Source organism: Herpailurus yagouaroundi, unplaced genomic scaffold, assembly GCF_014898765.1.
Source record: "Herpailurus yagouaroundi ecotype Mexico unplaced genomic scaffold, PumYag 205, whole genome shotgun sequence".
Classification (NCBI taxonomy): domain Eukaryota; kingdom Metazoa; phylum Chordata; class Mammalia; order Carnivora; family Felidae; genus Herpailurus; species Herpailurus yagouaroundi.
The window spans coordinates 5,130,465-5,151,291 of NW_024412436.1; the positions used below are offsets into that span (position 1 = coordinate 5,130,465).

The following is a 20,827-nucleotide window of genomic DNA, read 5'->3' on the forward strand; positions in this document are numbered from 1 at the left end:
AAGAAAGAAAGAAAGAAAGAAAGAAAGAAAGAAAGAAAGAAAGAAAGGTGTAGAAAGCAACCCTTGGGGCTCTTGGGTGCCTCAGTCGGTTAAACGTCTGACTTTGGCTCAGGTCCTGGTCTCCCGGTTTGTGAGTTCAAGCCCCGCGTCGGGCTCTGTGCTGACACCTCAGAGCCTGGAGCCTGCTTCAGATTCTGTGTCTCCCCCTCTCTCTGCTGCTCCCCCACTCATACCCTGTGCCTCTCTCAAAATAAGCACGAAAAAAAAAAAAAGCAACCCTAGAAAAGGAAAACAAATGGAAACAAATAGAGAATAATATTATTTTCAAATGGTTGAAATGAGTCAAATATTTTTCCTTTGGAAAATATGGTTCTTTGGTGCAAAGAGGTGGCCTTGTTCCCACTGCAGGTACCTAGTGGAGGGAAGCTGTGGGATCCCATTTTACTGTGAAGAATTGCTAAAAAACCTTGACCATCACAGGGTACTCCTTTTCCAGCCAATGGAGGTGGAGGAAAAGACCAATATGACCTGGAATAACCTGTTCAGTAAGTCTCCCGGTGAAGGCTCTTTCTCTCTGTCCTCTGCAGAGAGGATGGCAGGAATGGCTTTTTCCACAGGCTGCATCCCGTAGGGCCACGGGGACTGGGGAGGCAAGGAGTGTCAGCTCTGATATCTGAGATGGAGAGAGAACTTAACGTTGCCTGGGGCTCACTGAACGGAGGGAGACTGTGTGCCCCGGAAAGAACACAGAAGAACACTGGGGAATCTTAAAGCCCAGAATCCACACGGAAGGGGATTTAGATGTTAGGTGGTGGGAGAAAATACCTTGTCTTCCAGAGTCTTCTAGCTCAAAGTGAATTGTCACCAGGTTTCCCATACTACAGACACGTACGGGAGGATGAAATCTGAGATAATGGCATAAAGGAGGCCAGTTGGAGTTTTTAAGAGAATAATTTTAACACCGGGAGGGGGAGAATGGGAAAAGGATGCATTCCAGAAAGTGGAGGATTAAAGCTTCTGTGAATGATAAGGAAAGGTCTGTGTGGGGAGTTGACAGTGATGAGAAAAATTCACATGTCGGACGCTAAACCCGCTGAGCCACCCAAGGGCCCCTGTGGTTGTTGAATTCTTCTATATCCTGGGCCATTTTCTGCCTAGCTGTCCTATCAATTGCTGAGGGAGAAATGTTGACGTCTCCAACTATAATTGTAGACTTGTCTATTTTTAATTCTATCAGCTTTTGCTTCACGTATTTTTTGTTCAGTGAATAAACGTTTAGGATTGCTAGGGGCGCCTGGGTGGCTCAGTGGGTTAAGCGGCTGACTTCGGCTCAGGTCCTGATCTCGCGGTCAGTGAGTTCCAGCCCCGCGTCGGGCTCTGTGCTGACAACTCAGAGCCTGGAGCCTGTTTCGGATTCTGTGTCTCCCTCTCTCTCTGACCCTCCCCCGTTCATGCTCTGTCTCTCCCTGTCTCAAAAATAAATAAACGTTAAAAAAAAAAAACCTTAAAAAAAAAAAAAAAGGATTGCTATTTGTCTTGGTGAATTGACCCATTTATCATGATATGATATCCCTCTCTCTCTGTTAACTCTCTTTGCTCCAAAGTCTGCTTTGTCTGATATTACTATACCGGGTACTCCTGTTTTCTTTTGATCAATATTTGCATGATATATCTTTTCTATTCTTTTACTTTCAGCTTGCCTATATCATAGTATATTTGAAGTGAATTCCTTGTATATAGCATGTAGTTAAATATACTCAGGTGATTTATCTTTCAGTTAGTAGATTTAGACCATTTAGATTTAATGCAGTAATTGATATGTTAGGGCTTAAGTCTGCCATTTTATTTTTTTTCAATTTTTTTTTAACGTTTATTTATTTTTGAGACAGAGAGAGACAGAGCATGAACAGGGGAGGGGCAGAGAGACAGGAAGACACAGAATCCGAAACAGGCTCCAGGCTCCGAGCCGTCAGCACAGAGCCCGACGCGGGGCTCGAACTCACGGACCGTGAGATCATGACCTGAGCCGAAGTCGGACGCCTAACCGACCAAGCCACCCAGGCGCCCCATTAAGTCTGCCATTTTAAGGAAAGTTTCCTTTTCTCTCCCCATGTTACGGTTCTCGTTTTCCTGCCTCCCTTTGCTATTTGAGCATTCTTTAGAATTCTGATTTATCTATAGTATTTTTGAGGCTATCTCTTTGTATAGATTTTTAATGATTGTTCTAGCTATTACATCATATAGCATATGTTATCACAGCCTACTGGTATCACCCCATTAACAGTTTGAGTTAAGAGTAGAAACCGTACCCCTCGGGGCGCCTGGGTGGTTCGGTCGGTTAAGCGTCCGACTTCGGCTCAGGTCATGATCTCACGGTCCGTGAGTTCGAGCCCCGCGTCGGGCTCTGGGCTGATGGCTCAGAGCCTGGAGCCTGCTTCGGATTCTGTGTCTCCCTCTCTCTCTGCCCCTCCCCCATTCATGCTCTGTCTCTCTCTGTCTCAAAAATAAATACACGTTAAAAAAAAGAAAAAAAGAAACCGTACCCCTCTTTACATTCCTTTACCATCTATTGTTCACTTACCTTAAAATTGTTCTCTGCATACATTTAGAACTGCATAAGGCAGTTGTTATAATTTTTGCTCACATTGAAAACCTGATTCTGAAAACTTAAGAGGGGAAGGGAAATCTATCGTAGTTCCCCAAATGTTTGCTTACATTGTTCTTTATTCTTTGCAGATGTTCCATTTCTTCTTTTATGATTTCTTTTCTGTTCAGAGAACGCCCCTTACTCATTCTTTTCGGGCAGGTCTGCTGACTGCCGGTTGTCTTAATTTCCCATTATATGAGACTACCTTGATTTCCTCTTCATTCCTGAACGGTATCTGTGTTGGATACGGGATTCCGGGTTGATGGTTCTTCTCTTTCAGCTTCTGGGATGGAAGTCTAGGCTCATCCTTCAGGCTGTGCTGAAGGGGAGCTGGTGGGAGCTGGTGGGAGCACGAGTGGGCTACAGTTTTTGGTTTTGGGTTTTTTTGTCTGGCTGGAGTAAAATGGTTATTGCCCAAAAGTTTTCTGTCTTGCTAGTTGCCCCCTTCCTGGTCCTTTGGCAGAAAGAGTAGGCTGTTGTTTTGCAATCCTGGCTGTTTCTGGGTTGCAAGATTCTTCACTCCAAGACCGGGACATAAGACAGAAAGAAAAACTCAGGAAACTCACCGCTCTGTTATTCCTTTCGTCCCAAGCTCCCTAGCCAGTCTTCTTATATTTGCTTTCAGCTGTTCTTAACAGGAGGAATAGATGGAAACGTGTCTACTCCGTCTTTCTGGAAGTGGAAGTCTCGAGTAGTGGCTTTTATCGCTGTAAGCACCGTGCACCTTAATGTTGCTAAGCTTGCGGAACGACAACTTTTTCCTCCAAGACAAATGTAAGGGTGAGCGTGTAGGCGGAAAACCAGTACCATCTTGAGATGATATATTCCACTGCTTCTCATACTTTGCATGATCACAGGGCCACCGGGCCAGCAGAGTCACATCTAGAGGAGAAATGAGACCGACAGTTGTCTGAGAAGAGCAGGATCAGAGTTAAGAGGTCTGTTTTTCAAAGAGTGAGAGACTTAAGTTTCCTTTTTAAAAGAAAGCTTTCCCCGCCCCCCCTTCCATTCTGGGTCGTCATGATTAAAAAACAGTCAGAATAGGCTTTTCTGGACAAAGTTATGTTAGGAGGGTAATGGATTTTCAGTTGGACAATGAATGCTACAGTCATTATTTTTAGGTAAGTCCATTACAATGATATATTGACCAGTGAGTTAATCAAAGACCATATGTAAACATGAATACTACAGAGCAATACGGTTCCTGCCTCGTATATATTTGTTTATTTGTTCAACATTTATTCAGTGTCTGTGAAGACCTCTTTTCAAAAAAGGTGACTCTTCAAAGATCGTTCAGGGGCGCCTGGGTGGCTCGGTCGGTTAAGTGTCTGACTTCGGCTCAGGTCGTGATCTCACGGTCCGTGAGTTCGAGCCCCGCGTCGGGCTCTGGGCTGACAGCTCAGAGCCTGGAGCCAGCTTCGGATTCTGTGTCTCCCTCTCTCTCTGACCCTCCCCCGTTCATGCTCTGTCTCTCTCTGTCTCAAAAATAAGTGAACATTAAAAAAAAATTTAAAAAAAAAGATCGTTCAGTATTTTCTGGGGTGATTAAACATTTTTGAGACTAGAGAGAGGTTTTATTTACACACCAGTGTGAATGTGCCAAATGCCAACGAATTGAAAACACTAAGACGGTTGTTTGGATATGAATTTCGCGTAACTTAAAAAGCAACAACTAAATATAATACATGATCTTAGACTGGATCCTATATCGGAAGAAAAAAAGTGCTCAAGGGGCCCAACTGTTGAGCCAGTTGACAACATTGGCCTGTGGACAGCAAATTACTATTTCAACATGAAATATTCTGAAGCCTCTAAATGTATTGGAGTTATCTAAGAGGGCCCCATTATTCTCAGGAAATCCAGAGTAAGGTACTTGGGGCAAAGGGCCCTGAATGATGCCACTTGCGTGTAAATGCTTCAGAAAAAAACATGTATGTGCAGAGAAGAAAAAGGATATGGCACATGAAGCAAAATGTTCCCAATGGGTGACTTTGAGCAAGAAGTACACGGTCGTATTCTTACAACTTTTGGTGAGCTCGAAACTTTCCAGACAAAAAGCTTTTCCAAAGACACGCACTCCACTTTTGGGGGTTTCCCGTGGAGCTCGCGGTGAAATCCAGCCTCCCGGCTGGGACCAGAGAGCCCACGGGCTCTGACCTCCACACCTGTCTGGCCTCACCAGCGCTCTGCAACGTGCTGCCACCACCCTGGCCGCATTTCTGCCGCAGACCGCTGTCCCCTCTCCTCCGACGCTTGGCGCAGCTGGCCCCCTCTCTCTCCCTCGGCCCAGGTGTGGCCTGCTTGGGGCGACTCTCTCTGCTCTGACCCATCTAAAGAAAGCCTCCCTGGGGGCGCCTGGGTGGCTCAGTCGGTTGAGCGGCCGACTTCGGCTCAGGTCATGATCTCACGGTCCGTGAGTTCGAGCCCCGCGTCGGGCTCTGTGCTGACAGCTCAGAGCCTGGAGCCTGTTTCAGATTCTGTGTCTCCCTCTCCTTCTGCCCCTCCCCCGTTTGTGCTCTGTCTCTCTCTGTCTCAAAAATAAATAAACATTAAAAAAAAAAAAAGAAAGCCTCCCTGACCTGCACCCTCTGTTACTGGGTTTATTTCATCAGACAGCTAAATCGCATGATGGCATTATCCTATTAATTTATTTATCTACTGTTCGTTGTCTCCCTGCCATGGGTGGAATTTGAGCGTTGGGAGGCAGGAAATCTGACACACTTTTGAATCTTCAACCCTAGAACAATGCCCAGTACCCTGGCGGCGCTCAGTTGGTACGGGTTGTGTGATTGAAAGAACGGGTCTCACAGTTGCTAGGTCTTAGAAAGGGAAATGAACACGCGTAAAAGAGCACGGAGCGAGTCATGCCCTTGAACCCCACTCTCCTGCTCCTAATGTACTCAAACACACTCGCACCTCCCCTCCCTGCTTCTGAACTCTTCCTGTCCCCCCCAACCAGCCCTCAGCTGGTCTCCTGTCCCTGGGTCTACTCCTGCGATGACAGCATTCTTCACGTTCCTTAGCCCTCTTCCTTGCTAGCTTGCGGCTCCCTCTCCCCAGGTGTTGGTCAGTTACTCATCTACTCCCTAGCTTCCGTGTGTGTGTGTGTGTGTGTGTGTGCGCTTCAACCACAGCCTCGCTCTTAATTCCAGACGGTGTATTCCCAATTGCCCATTGGATCATCTTCCAGACCCCCTCGAACTCCGCCTCCTTAAACCTAAATGCATCGCCCTCCCCCCCCCCATACTGCACCTCCTCCTGTATTTCCCCGCTTGACTGCTGGCAACATTTATGTCTCAATGCCATCACTACCTTGCTTAGACCCGTTTCCTCCATCTCGTTGGTGTGCCGCACAGTATCACTACCTAGTCCTACCCACCATCCCTTCTTGATCGCCCGTTGTTACCGTTTTTTACCCCGCCTTCCTTCTCCTGTTCTCTTGTTCCTCCCATACCCACTTCCAGGGTTACTTTCCTAAAAGTAGCTGGCGGAACACTACTTTCCCCTGTTCGGAAACCTGTGCTAGGTCCCCTTTATTTCGGAATAAAGTCCCAACTTCACAGTGTGCCGTTCAGCGCCCTCCACACTCTGCTCCCAAACCGTCTCCCCGAATACATGTCCCACGGTAACACTCCAGCATCCCACATGCTAGGGTTCAGCTGTCCTGGTTTCCTTACACTCCCCTGACTTGCCGAGTGCCCTGTGGCTTCTGTGCCTTCGTATTGATCACCCGTCTTCCAATGGAAAACCCCTTCATCCTTCAAGATTCAATCAAAATATTTTCTCCTCCATGAAGCCTTTCTGAATCCAAGACTGAATCATTTTTTCTTCTCCCTTCTCACGACATAGTACTCCTTGCTTTTTTAGCTATTAGGTCCCTCGTCCTGGCACAACGATTAGTTACTTACCTCTCTGTTTCTGTAGACTTTGAGCTCATGGAGGTTGGAAGCATGCATTATTCACATTTACAGCCTTCACAGGCTATGGTGCACAAAGGGTCTGTACCGTATTGATAATGAACTCTTGACGGTCTTTGAGCCCACTCACCTGGCACCTGTTTACTGCCTGGAAAGTTAGCTCCTTGTGTACATATCTTATCTCTCCAGGAGACTGGAAACTTAGCTATGTTCACCTCCATATTTCCACATCACATATCGCCGTGCCTTACGATGAAGGTGTTATATGAATGACTGAAGGGTAAGTCAGTAATGCATTTTAGAGTAGCAAAATTACTAAGCAAGTTTACGATCCAGCCTCACCATTTAAAAATTTTTAAGTTTATTTATTATTTTGAGAGACGAAGCAAGAGAGAGGGCAGGGGAGGGGCAGAGAGACAGAGGGAGAGAGAGAGAGAATCCCAAGCAGGCTCCGCACCATCAGCACAGAGCCCGACGTGGGACTCAAACTCATTGAACCATGAGATCATGACCTGGACTGAGAGTCAGGCACTTGAACGACTGAGTCACCACCACCCAGGCACCCCCAGCCTCACCATTTTAAACAATCTCTCTCTGATGAACATGCGGTGAGTCAAGTCGTCTCCCACAGAATGGGTTTGCATCTGAGTGTGGATATTTGAATGCGCGTGCAAATATATGTCACCATGAGATACGTCCTGATAATCTGTGAATCAGATTTTTTGTAAACCGCATGTACCACAGAAGACTTCAGATAGTTACTGCCAATCCTTTGGGGGCAGCAGAACATTTTTGAATACGTTTCGATTTTCACGGATGAGTTCGCGTAAACAGCATTCCAAAATATTTGGCGAGCCAACGCACGTCTCTGCGTGCACTGTCTCTCGTAAGACCCCTCTTGACGTTTCTTGGAAAATCAAGATAACAGAAAAATGACTCTCAACTTTTCTCCCTTGTTCTCCCCCTGTAGAGAATTTTAGTAGGCCAACAGAGGAACTAAATATTTCTGCTCTCGGTAACGAGGAGGGAAATGAGCAAGTCTGTAACCTCGCTAGTGGTGTCATATTGAAAAACTTGTCACCTCCAGCATCATTAAAAGGTAAAGACAATTTGCGTATTCGCTTTCCAGGACCTAGACTCCCCTCTTTCGTTCTCAAGGACAACTGCGTAAAAGGGAGAAAGGAAGGTCATCATAGACTGATGACGGTTGTCTGTTTTGTGCTGCCCCGGGCAGTCGAAGTCTCCACGGTGGGCTTCGCCTCCCTGCTTCTAATTTGGAGAGTTACCTGCTCCCCTGTGCAATTTCTGGAAGCTGACTTGAACAAAGTTTTGTTCAACCGCATGAAAGAGTGAAGCGTAATGCATTTTTCATTCAACCAACACCACGTAACGAGAGAGCAAATCTAATCCTGTAGCTTTTGCTGCCATTTACTTTTAAAAGACATGATGAGCCGTGGACTTTATATCCAAGCTCTGTTATTACTCTTTTAAAGAAAAATGGCTTTCAAGCAACGTTCTGGTGTAACTTGGGCTCCAACCCATGCCATCTATAAATAACTGAAAAGGTTTTGAAGGGTGACCTAGGGACACCTCAAGGTCCTCAGTCTTCCCAAAGCATCATTTGTTTCTTCCGCTAGGTCTACCAAAGTAGGAAGGTGGACTGGCTTGCCTTCTACGGTGTTCTGTGGGCAAGTTGAGAAATGCAGATTTTGTCCCACTGCAGGTGATGTAATAGCAGGACATCCTGGTAGAAATGTTCGGGAAGCCATGTGACTGTGACACCTGAGCTTAGATGAGAAGCCGGGATTCGAGCTCAGAGCTCTCTGGCACTTGGTCGTGAGCATAGAGATGGTAGTAATAGGCTGTCACAGGAAAGAAGGAGTCTCTGGGCAGGTGGAGAGGAGGCTTGGTGCTGGGAGGAGGGTGAGTCAGTGACGAGGACAGACAAGGGCCCGCTGGAGAGGCCAACCCAGCTCGTGGATGACAGGCTCTCACCTCCGACCACCGTGGCCCGCCGTGACCTCCCCTCTCCTCACAAACCCCGTCACACTTTTGCGCCAGATCAGAACACTGCGACATCAGCCTTATGCCGATCGGGCCGCCATGCCGGGCGTGTTTCAGACGCCGGCACCTGCCTCTCTCGTACCCCCAGCGCATGCTGTCTGTGGTGTAGACACCAGGCAGATCCCTCATTTGGTTTCGCGTGGCCGGGGTTGCGTGAAGCGAGCACGGTAGAGCAGGACGGCTGTCCACCCGTGGGCGGTATTTGCTCCGGACGAGTGACTGGCTCCCTACTGTGTGGCTTTTCACCTGCAGAAATCTCTCTGGTTCAGCTGGATAGCATGAGTCTCTCCCACCAGATGTTGGTGAGATGCGCGGCCATTATCGGCCTGACCTTCACCACGGAGCTGTTGTTCGAGGTTCTCCCTTGTTGGAACATGAAGATGATGATCAAGGCCCTGGCCACTCTGGTGGAATCCAACATCTTCGATTGCTTCCGGAACGGCAAGGAGCTCCGAATGGCTCTAAGACAGAACGCGGCCTCGTTTGAGGTCCACTATCGCTCCGGGTCTCTGCGGCCCAGCGAAGGGCTGGGTGAGTAGATCCGGGAGGCAACCCACATCTCCTCTTTGCCCGGTCAGAGGGCTGACGTGCGAGGTAGCGGGGCTGGGGGGGGGCTGATCCGCCGCCTTTCTGTTCGTCCCAGCCCACGGTGAGGAGGAAGAGCTCCGCGAGCTGGAAAGCGAGGTGATCGAGTGCCACATCATCCGATTCTGCAGGCCTATGATGCAGAAGACGGCCTATGAGCTGTGGCTGAAGGGCCAGAAGAAAGCCATGCACTTGAAGTGTGCCCGCTTTTTAGAGGAAAATGCCCACAGGTGCGACCACTGCCGAAGCGGCGACTTCATCCCCTGTCACCACTTCACGGTGAACATTCGGCTCAACACTTTGGACCTGGATACTATTAAGAAGATGGCCAAGTCCCGCGGATTTACAAGTAAGACTTACTTTATTCCCCGTTAGTTCTAACTACCCCTGGGGAGGGAGAGGGGGGCGCGGGGGCGGCCGAGTCCAGCGGGAACCGTCTTGCTGTGAGACTGTCAGAGGGGGTTTGGGGATCAGGACTCTGGTGAAACGGGGCGCAACCAGAGCTCAAAGGAAAATATCCAGAGGGATAAAGCTGACCCAGGTTAATTCACACCAAGGGATGGAATAGAAGGCTCGGTGGGGGGGGTCGGGGGGGCCGGGTCTCACGCGTTGAAGCAGAAACAGGAGCAAGAGGGAGGAGTGTTTCTCAGCAGGCAAGAATGCTGTTGCTTTGTCAGGTCTGAAACAAGGTTCCAGCGGAGAAAGAATGCGAGTGGGGTAGAATTATGCAGGGCTAAGCGGGTCAGGGTGCCAGAAAAGGGGGCTCCCGCTCAGGGCAGGGGTTCAAAGGCCATCTGTGAAGCAAAAGCGAGGAAGTTACCATCCGATAGCACAAGTCAGCCACGCGATCTGGGGAAACACAGGTTTCCAGGGGCAAAAGGGACCAAGGACTCTGGTACCGTAGGCATGATGGATGTGAGGCCAAGGGTCGCAACCCCAATTCCAGCCCCCCTCGTGGGTGACCAGGGAGAACTGGTGGGCTACATGTCTTAGCTAAAGCCTTGGTGACTGTGGCTAAACCCGGTGAGGAAACCAGAGGCTTAAAAGCGCAGGATTCCTATCTTTTGTGGATATTACACACTAGGAAGAAATGTATGGAAAGTGCCCAGCACAGAGTAGCTACAAAAGAAATATTTATTTATTTATTTTTAATGTTTATGTATTATTTTTTTTTAATTTTTTTTTTCAACGTTTATTTATTTTTGGGACAGAGAGAGACAGAGCATGAACGGGGGAGGGGCAGAGAGAGAGGGAGACACAGAATCGGAAACAGGCTCCAGGCTCCGAGCCATCAGCCCAGAGCCTGATGTGGGGCTCGAACTCACGGACCGCGAGATCGTGACCTGAGCCAAAGTCAGACGCTTAGCCAACCGAGCCACCCAGGCGCCCCGAATTGAGTTCTATTAGTAAGGAATAAAGGGAAAATGGAGTTGAGATAGGAAAGCAACAGTTTCTGCCACAGAAATCTGAGTCATGTTTTTAAAAACTTGTTCTGAAAAAAATTAAAGTAAATAAATAAAAACGTATTCTGCCTTCTCTGTAGAAGACAGATTAAGGGGATAGGACTAGAAGGGAGATCAATTTTTCATACTTGTCCGGATAAAATTTGGTGGTGGACTAGGGCAGCACTTTAGTAAAGAAGTGTTTAGTAAACACTTCAGGTGTGTTTTGAGGTAAAGTTAATGGGACCTCCTGTTGGGCTAAATGGGGATAAATAAGGGAAAGAAAAGAATCAAGAACACTGCCTAGGTTTTTTGCCTTGAGAAAGCGGATATATGGCACTGAGACTTAGTAAGATCAGGAAAACGTAGGTGGATATAGGCTTATGGAAGAGAGATTCAAGAGTTCTGTTTGGATCATGTTAAATTTTTTTAATTAAAACATTTTTTTTAATGTTAATTGATTTTTGAGACAGAGAGAGACAGAGCATGAGTGGGGGAGGAGCAGAGAGAGAGGGAGAGGCCGAATCCGAAGCAGGCTCCAGGCTCCGAGCTGTCGGCACAGAGCCCGATGCGGAGCTCGAACCCACAAACCCTGAGATCACAACCCGAGCCGAAGTCAGGTGCTTAACCGACTGAGCCACCTGGGCACCCCAGATCATATTAATTTTTAAATGCTTGTTAGGCATTCAGACAAAAGTTGCCAAGGGAGCATCTGGGTGTATGAGCCTGTAGTTAAGGGGAGACGTCAGGGTTTAGAGATTAAAAAATGGAAAGTCATTGGCATATGCATGGAATTTATAGTCGTGGGCAGACGACATTACCCAGGAAAAATTTGCATAGAGAAAGGGGCCCAGGACCAAACCGAAGCTTACCAATGTCGCCAGGGGAGTAGGAGCCAGCAAAGTGGGCAGCCAATGAAGAAAGCAACCAGGGGAATGGTTGTTCCAAAAGCTGGCGAAAAGAGGGAGCGAGCGGTCAGCTGTATTTAGTGCTGCTGAGAGATGTGATAAGATGTAGACAAATACGTGACCTTTGGTTCTGGCCGCATGGCGGCCACCGGCAGCCACCGGTAACCTCCACGAGAACCGTTTTAGAGGAGTACAAGGAAAGAGGCCTAATTCAATTTACTCAGCTCTCGGTCGCTAGAAATACACTAACTGGCAACGTAGGAGGAGAGGTGGGCAAATTCTTCCTTACACAGCGTGAAAAGGATTGTGACCGAGGTCGGCACAGGGCACCCGTGAGTTGGGACACTAGGTCTACGGCGACAAGGGCACAGAAGGCTTTTCAAAGGAAGGTGATGACTAGGGGCTTAAACTGCATTGTTAGAAATCAGAAGATAATAGTGGAGTTTGTGGGGGTCCGGAGCCGATGGCCAAGAAAGAATTCTTGAAGACATTCTTTGGTGCGAAAAAGTGATTTCAAAGCACGGGGACAGGACCTCTGGGCAGAAAGAGCTGCCCCAGAGCCATGAGGAGAGACTGGTTACATACTATGGGGATGGGGGCAGGGGTAAAGTCCAGGGGAAGTTTCCGATGAGATTTCCATATGCTAAAGGCAACTCACAGGCCACCAGAGGCCTAGCTGTTGTCAGACTGAGGTTGTTTTTCCCTCTAGCAAAGGTTTAGCGTTAAGACAGTAGTGAGTTCCCGGAGAAACTGCCGGCCTCAGGTATGTGTCAGTGGGCTGCAGGTGATAGGGAAATTTAATTTTATCTGCCATTTCCTTCTGCCTTTGTTCCCCACGTCCTGTAGACTGATGCATTTCCTTTGGGGCCAGGAGACCTAGGTGCTGGTCCTATTTCATCCCTAACAGATGATGTGAGACAAGTCCCTTCCCCTCTCTAGGGTTCCTCCTTTCTCCTACAGGGAGACGTGGCTACATCCAATCATCCTCATTTGTTTTCTGTTTTAAGATCATTACGGAAGTCTCCACTCTACTGGAGCCTGGATAGACGGAAGCTTTTTAAATTCAAGGTTGTCTGCCTTCGGGGTATACATTTCAATGTCTACGCTTCTCCACTACAGACAGATTGTTAATTAATCGTTTTAGTTGCTGCAGGATAAATTCGTTAAGATACGATTATCATCTATAATAAACCCCAACATTTCAGCGCCTTAACAGTGTCAGGGCCAAGGGCAATTCACCCCAAGATGGCCCACTTTGACATGAACATTATTTTGAGTTAAAAGCCATCCAAACCCAGCAGGTTGGGAAAAAGCTCTTCACCAGCCCCTCAACTAACTGCCTGCTTTAACAGGAAGAGAGCTATTGACGGAGAGTCTTCCTTACCTGAGAAACTTCTCTGCATAACAGGGCAACTTTTGTTTTCCAAACATAGCAAACGGTCTTTCCCCTCCTTTGTACCCTCAGACCCCTAGCCTTCTCCTTAGCTCACCGAAGGCTCACGTTGCCTCACTGTCTTTAAAATTTCCATCCGGGTGGGTTCCCTACATGCACGCCAGTAATTTGAAAGCCAGGAACCCAGGTTCCTTCCGTTTTGCCCTTTTGCTATCCCTTAGCGTCTCACGATTATTTGCTTTCCTGTGGAAGGAAAGGGTGGAGGCGACACCAAACCATCTCAGCTCAGAGGCACCCGATATTACTTCTGCCATCATTCCATTTTAAATTAATCTATGCAGATTCACCTAAGATGAAACGGAGACTGACCGGGAAATGTAGTTCCTGGCAGGTCAGCAAGTATGTAGTGAGAGAGGAACAAGTCTTGGATGGACGCCAGACATTTCTGCCACACGGAACATTTCGCGACCCAGAAGACTCATTTGTTTGTTTATTTTCTAGCTGAAGAAGAGATCACCTTCTCCAAAATAGAGACCCCTAAGAAATCTGAGCTATTTGCTGAAAACCTCAGGTACGGGCGTATGTAACTGTCCAGGAGGTAGGGCATAGACCGTTGTCACTGAGTTCAGGATCGTTGGGTCAGTTCTCGGGACCTCTCAGGTGCGAGTGGGGAAGTGTCGGCGTGTGTGTGTCTGGTGAGTTCCGTCTGTAGCATCTACGGTAGGTCTTCTTGCCTTGCTCTTTTCTTCATTGTTAAAGACAGTTTCCTATCAAAAACTCAGTGTGCCTCTAAGTTACGACTCCTATTTATTTCTCATTTGGACAGTCCTGAAGAGATAAAAGAAAAGATCTTGAGTTTCTTCGACGTCGTTATAACAAAAATGAGGACATCCGAGGAAGACATCATCCCTCTGGAGTCTTGCCAGTGTGAGGAGATCCTAGAGATGGTCATCATGCCTCTGGCCCACCATTTTGTGGCTTTGGGAGAAAACAACAAAGCCTTATATTACTTTCTAGAAATTGCATCCGCTTATCTCATCTTGGGTGATAATTACATGGTAAGGTGTTTCAACCCAGATCTCTGCCCACCCCCCCCCTCCCAACCGAGCCTGAGACCACAGAGCCCGCAGGGAAATTCAAGGGGCTTTTTGAATTACTGCATGCTCTTGATTACCTGCCAGCACCTCTTTCCTCTGAAAATCACATTGCTTAGGAGGGAAAGGACCTGAGATTGAAAAATGAAAACGAGAACCAAGGAGCTCGCCCACTTTGGTCTTTGCGGAACTTGCGTTACATTATCACACATACCTTTAGACCCAACGCTGTGGTGTTTCTCCAGGATAGTTGTAAATAACAGTCCAGGGCAACACACCCCCTGAAGCGTGGGGATGTGATGCGTGTGTAATGAAATAAAGAGAATTCGCTCTTCAGTGACTTGGGAAGCACTGAGCCGCATCAGGCCAAATAGGTTTCTTTACCGCAGATATTTCTGGGCCTTACCATGTCAGGATAGGCGGAAAACTCCCAGAGGGTCAGGCCGGTTCTGGGGCGTACTGTGTTTCTCAAACTTCTTGGAACCTTAGATCTCTGTTCATAGAGCAGCTGGCTAGACGAACATTCCATAAACTCACTTCAGGAAATGCCCCTCTGACTCAGCCAGCTTCAGAAAGAGCTTCGCGTACCTGAGCAGACATGCCTGCAGGTCAAGTCCACGCTGCTGGTCTGTTCCGCATTTATGGCTGCTTCTGATCACAGCAGCCTAATCGACCCTCGATGTTTGTAAAATGTAAAAATTAATCATTAAGAATGTTAGTAAGCCCCAGTGCTCTCAGGATTTATGTTCAAGATGAAAGTCCCCAGGCATATTATGTGTGTGTATATATATATATATACATATATACATATATCTACATACATATACATATATATACATGTACATGTAAATATACATGTACATGTACATGTATATACATATATACACATATATACACATATATATATGCAGCATCAAAAAAATGCATCAAAAATTTTTTAATGTTTATTTTTGAGAGACAGGGAGAGACAGAGCACGGGTGGGAGAGGGGCAGAGAAAGAGGGAGACACAGAATCTGAAGCAGGCTCCAGGCTCTGAGCTGTCAGCCCAGAGCTCGACACGGGGCTTGAACCCACAGACTGCAAGGTCATTACCTGAGCCGAAGTCGGACGCTTAACCGACCGAGCTTCCCAGGAGCCCCTATGGAATGCATTTTTATATACATTTATAGATGATAGGTAGATAGATAGATAGATGATAGATGATGATGATAATGTTTGATAGATACATAGATACATAGAGAAAAGGGGGATATGGCCAGTGAGTCCCAGGAAGAGAAGGTTTAGGTAGCCTGGGGAGCCAATTTGCCAAGTCTGTGCAATACCCCCTTTTCAATCAGCAGGGAATAGGAATAGTCAGAAAGGCAATGACTGGACGCAGAGCCCAGGTACAAGGTACCCAGAATGTGCCATTGGTAGCCTCTCTCCCATCAAAAAAAATCTGGTAGGACCAGGGCTGGTGGCCAACTCATGTGTGCCTCTCTCCTGCCTTCCATTCAAACTCCTTTGGCTGTAGGAGACTTGAGGATACTGCCTTCCTTTATTTTACTCTTCAACTGTGCCCTTGACTTGGCATTCACAGGTACCAAGGCTGTCCCGTCTAACGATGTCATAGAAGGCTTAATTAAAATGTGGTGGGGGTTGTTGCTCAGGGCCTTCCCCGTCCCTTCCAAAGATTGGCCTTGGCAAAGGACAGAACGGGGGGGGGGGGGGTCCTAACTCATTCCCAAGGTAGAGACCAGCTCCTTGTGGATGTGGGGGGTGCCATGGGGGTAGGGGGTGGGTACATTGTTGGAAATCGGGCCATGGAATTACTCAGCGGAGGAAGCTGCCCAGATTCATCCCGGGCACAAAGAGGAGTGAGTGAGCCCGGGGACAAAGAGGGGCCCGGAGAGGCTGGCCGGCGGGCCCCTGCGGCCACCCCGCCGACCCACCCCTCTGTGTCCCTGTGCCGGCTGCAGGCCTACATCTATTTGAATGAGGGGGAGAGGCTGCTGAGGACGCTCAAGAAAGACAAGTCCTGGAGTCACACTTTTGAGTCCGCCACCTTTCACAGCCTCAAAGGCGAGGTAAGAAGCCACTGGAAACACGAGCACGTGTTCTTCGTCCCTGGGGCACTGCGGAGAAGCGGCACAGGCCAGCCCTGTACCTCCCGGCCGGTCCTCGCGCTTCTCACCCCTCCGCGCCCTCGCTTGCCAGCAAGGTCTCCCTTGACCTTGTGGTTGACGTCTTTACGAAATGCTTTTTTTTTTTTTTTCAACGTTTATTTATTTTTGGGACAGAGAGAGACAGAGCATGAACGGGGGAGGGGCAGAGAGAGAGGGAGACACAGAATGGGAAACAGGCCCCAGGCTCTGAGCCATCAGCCCAGAGCCCGACGCGGGGCTCGAACTCACGGACCACGAGATCGTGACCTGGTTGAAGTCGGACGCTCAACCGACTGCGCCACCCAGGCGCCCCATTTACGAAATGCTTTTTTTAACGGACCGGGGCGGGTGAACACTTTCTCAGCGGCCGATGACGCACAGCAAAGACGCGATGAGACCTCCGGTCCCTCAGCCAGCCATCCTTCCAGGCATACGTTTGTAAACATTTACGGTTCCGCCAGGGCGGGTTTTGTTCCTGGGCCTTAAGTTTGCCTTTTTGTTGAGAATCCCCCAAATACGTGTCGTTGGAACTTGCCGATGAAGTCCAGGATCCCTGCTCTTTCTCCTTCCTCCCCCCGCCCCCCTCCCCTTGTCCCCTGCAGGTCTGTTTCAACATGGGCCACATGGTGCTTGCCAAGAAAATGCTGCGGAAGGCCCTGAAGCTTCTCCACCGAATCTTTCCTTACAACTTAATCTCCCTGTTTCTCCAGACCCATGTTGAGAAAAACAGACACTTTTACTACCTAAATCAACAGGCCCAAGAGAGCGCACCTCCAGGGTAAGGGAAGGAGCTGGGAACAGCCGAAGGTCTCACTCCGCAGAGGGAGAGACCTGCACGTACTACATCAGCGTCCAATGCCTGGGCCTCTAGGGGGCGCCAAATGGCCGGGTGGCTGTGACCTAGCTCACTGGTGCGGGCAGAGCCGGTTGGGGGAGGGCCTCCCAGGACAGGGCGGGGTGGCCCTGGAATATTTCACAGCAGCTTTTGTGAAAGGGAATTCAAGTGACAGAAACACCAGGAAGCCCTTTGCCAAGTGCCCTGCCCTACTCGGTCCCATCAGTGCCTCTGTGGAAGCTGCAAGCTCCCGGGGCCTCTGTCACAAGCCCTCTTCCGTCCAGGAGGTACAGCCCTGGGTACTGTCCCTGCCCAAAACTAAAATAGCAGGTGCCCAAGGCATCTGCAGAGGACAAACTGCCACCCATCTGTGTATCCCATTAGGGATGTGGGTTGCAATGTGGGGGGGGGGGGTTGCAATGTGGGTTGACTGATGTATCCATCAGTCAAGATTAAACCATCAAGATTTGTACACTTCCACACACGTCAGTTTTGCCTATAAAGAACTATAAAAAAGATAACGATGGTGGGGGGATAAACTGAGTAGGGGGACAGAATGCTTAAATTTGAAGTTCAGACGGACAAAGAATCACTTTTCTCGTGTACATCCGTCACGGAAAATGTTCAGGACGTTTGCAGTCTAAACAAATTATGTGTTTTGAATTGCAAAAGGGGATCGTTGGCTACATTATCCGTTAAGTGGCTTGTCGAAGCCAAGACTGCGAACCCAAACATTCTTTGTAGGTCGTCATCCATCCTCCCCTTGAATACCTCCAGCACGGGAGGCTCACCACCTCCCATGACGTTCCATTCCACTGTTGGAATGTGTCTTAGTCTGCTCAGGCTGTTGTAACAAAATAGCATCGACTGGGTGGCTTATAAAGAGTATAAATCTATTGCTGAAGTCTGAGGCCGGAGTGCCGGCCTGGTTGGGAGAGGGTTCTCTTCAGGGCGGCAGATTTCTTTTAGCTTCAGATGGTGGGAAGGGGCTGGAAAGCTCTGGAGTCTCTTTTATAAGAGCCCTGACCCCTTTTATGAGGGCTCATCTGCATGACCTAATTACATCCCAAAGGGCCCACCTACTGTCACCGTCACTCTGGGGGGGTTAGAATTCAACCTGCGAATTTGGTGGAGATGTATTCAGACCATAGCAGAGTGTGATCGTTAAAAAAATGCTCATTTCCTTCGGTGAGCTGACAGCCAGCTCCCGAGAGTAATGTTCAGTGGAGGAAATGACCCACGAGAATGGCCAGGCTGGAAGTGGACAGAGCTGGCGTCCTGGCACAACCACGTTCTAGCCGTGTGGCTCTGAGTTAGTTACTTAGGCTGCCTGAGTCTCACCTGCTGACATAAAATGGGGCTCATCACGTCTGCCTTTCTCGCGGGGTTGTGATCGGAATCAACCGTGATGAGTGATGTAAGTGGGCTTTTTCAATAACTTCACTGAAGTGGCAGTGCCCTGCCTGGGGATAAAGCGACTTCCCTCGATTACCCTAACTAATCATCACAAAGGAGGCATCGCGCTCCCCGTTCTGTGGTGGAGAAAACGTGCTCCCTAAAACTGAGCGTGCTTGTGCCTTACCACGTTGCAAAGGGGGCAAGGACTCACGCCCACGTCTTGACCCCCGAGCCCGCAGTGAGGGTGCTGGGCCGGCGTTCCCCTCAAGCACGCCGGTGACGGTATTCTGTGCCCCTCGTGTGTCTCCAGGAAGAGGAGGCTGGCGCAGCTTTACAGGCAAACCGCCTGCTTCTCCCTGCTGTGGCAGATATACAGCCTAAATTACTTTTTTCACTACAAGTACTACGGCCATCTGGCAGCTATGATGGAAGTAAATACCGCACTGGAAACCCAAGACGATTTTCAGGTAAGGCTGCCTTCGTGGTGGCTGCTTTGTCAATGTCCGTGTCTCCCTTGGGAGGGTCCTGGCGGAAGCCGGCAGGGATTCAAAACCATGGGGGTGTACCCAAGCAAGGCCTTCCTGGCTGGAGTGTTTCGCCCAGGCCGGTAGTTCTCAAGCACTTGGGCCCCAGCGTCACTTGATGCTTTCAGTCGATTACCGGGGACCGCGAAACTGTTCATGTCTACGGGTTGCATCGACCGAAATTGTGAGCAATGAAAACGGAGGTACTAAAATACTTTTAAAGAAGGATAAAGCTCTTACCTCCATAATGTTTCCATTGAAAGACAATTTTCCCCAACAAAAAAATTTAGTGACAAGGGTGGCACGCAGTAAATTTTTGCAAATATCTTAACCTCTGGCTTCATGGGAGGCACCTGGGTGCTCAGCCTGCTCCTGCCTTCGCTCCGTTCCAGCATCAGGTGTCGCCCCTGGAAAATGCCACTATATGCCGGTAGAGAAAGAGGGTTAAAAAAGGAAAAGGTTAAAGGATAATTTTTTAAAAATTTATTTTAACATGTATTTATTTTCAAGAGACAGAGAGAGAGAGAGAGAGAGTGCGAGTGGGGGAGGGGCAGAGAGAGAGGGAGACACTGAATCTGAAGCAGGTTCCGGCTCTGAACTGTCAGCGCGGAGCCCTACGCGGGGCTTGAACCCGTGAACCGTGAGATCATGAACCGAGCTGAAGTCGGACGCTTAACCCACTGAGCCACCCAGGCACCCCAAGGATAATTTTTTAAAGTTTTATTTTTGAGAGGAGGGGAGGGACAGAGAGAAGGGGACAGAGGATCTGAAGCAGGCTTTGCGTTGACAGGAGAGAGCCCCATGCAGGGTTCGAACCCACAAACCGCGAGATCATGACCCGAGCCAAAGTTGGACGCTTTACTGACTGAGCCACCCAGGTGTCCCCTAAAAGATAATTTTTTTTTTAAAGATAAAATCATGACTCTTAGAAACATAAAAAGAACACATATCAAAGACTCTATTAAACACTTTAATTACTGAGAGCTAGTAAGATGTTACAACTTGTTCTAAGGAGAATTCAATTATGACTGGATGCAAAAATAGCCCAGTCACGGGGCAATAATCACACATATTCCCCAGAATACTTACATGTCTATGCAAGAGAATAATTTACAATATTGTCAGTTTTCTTCTGCCTCATACAGAGTTGTAAAATAGCCCAAAGACAGTGAGAAGCAGAGATAACCTTCACGAGTGAGCCAGACGGGACACCCACCAAGTTTGTTGTTTGTCTGTTTCAGTCTTTCACCATGTTTCCTGACGCAAATATTGGCTTTGACTTCCGGGCACTCCCTAAAGTGGTCTCCAGGGGCCTCCGGGGATCCCAGGACCACACTGGGAGAACTGCCTGTCTAAGTTGTCGGGAGGAGGAATTTCCTCTGCCCTTCAGGGTCCTTCCAGCTGGACTAAGAATCAAGTTGCCAGGAGACGGTTTCACAGGAGAAAATAAAATACAATAGTGTATGTACAGGGAATCCACACACACGTGAAGTTCGGTAAAGCAGGCAGTTGGGGGGCAGATAAAGAGCTTTTCCTTGAAACTAATAGAATGCCGTATGTTAATTATATTTCAATTTTAAAAATGAGGGGCGCCTGGGTGGCGCAGTCGGTTAAGCGTCCGACTTCAGCCAGGTCACGATCTCGCAGTCCGCGAGTTCGAGCCCCGCGTTGGGCTCTGGCCTGATGGCTCAGAGCCTGGAGCCTGTTTCCGATTCTGTGTCTCCCTCTCTCTCTGCCCCTCCCCCGTTTATTCTTTGTTTTTTTTTGTTCCCCAAAATAAATAAACGTTAAAAAAAAAAAATGAAAAAAAAAAAAAAGAAACAAATTTGTTTAAGCCTAAAAAAAAAAAAAAGCATTTCCTGAGTCTGCTGGGTT

The 20,827-nt window shown here is 48.4% G+C and overlaps 1 protein-coding gene across 4 annotated transcripts in view; it reads left to right on the top strand.

Moving 5' to 3' along the window:
* The window catches only part of ADCY10 (adenylate cyclase 10), an 84,322-nt gene that overhangs the window by 48,623 nt on the left and 14,872 nt on the right, over positions 1-20,827 (top strand). For all 4 annotated transcript variants that reach the window (XM_040451761.1, XM_040451762.1, XM_040451760.1 and 1 more), the window contains 9 exons: positions 409-545; positions 7,535-7,663; positions 8,881-9,159; positions 9,272-9,562; positions 13,458-13,527; positions 13,783-14,014; positions 16,010-16,117; positions 16,798-16,973; positions 18,739-18,895. In XM_040451761.1, the coding sequence (XP_040307695.1) occupies positions 409-545; positions 7,535-7,663; positions 8,881-9,159; positions 9,272-9,562; positions 13,458-13,527; positions 13,783-14,014; positions 16,010-16,117; positions 16,798-16,973; positions 18,739-18,895 (1,579 nt within the window). The remainder of the gene's footprint in view (positions 1-408; positions 546-7,534; positions 7,664-8,880; positions 9,160-9,271; positions 9,563-13,457; positions 13,528-13,782; positions 14,015-16,009; positions 16,118-16,797; positions 16,974-18,738; positions 18,896-20,827) is intronic.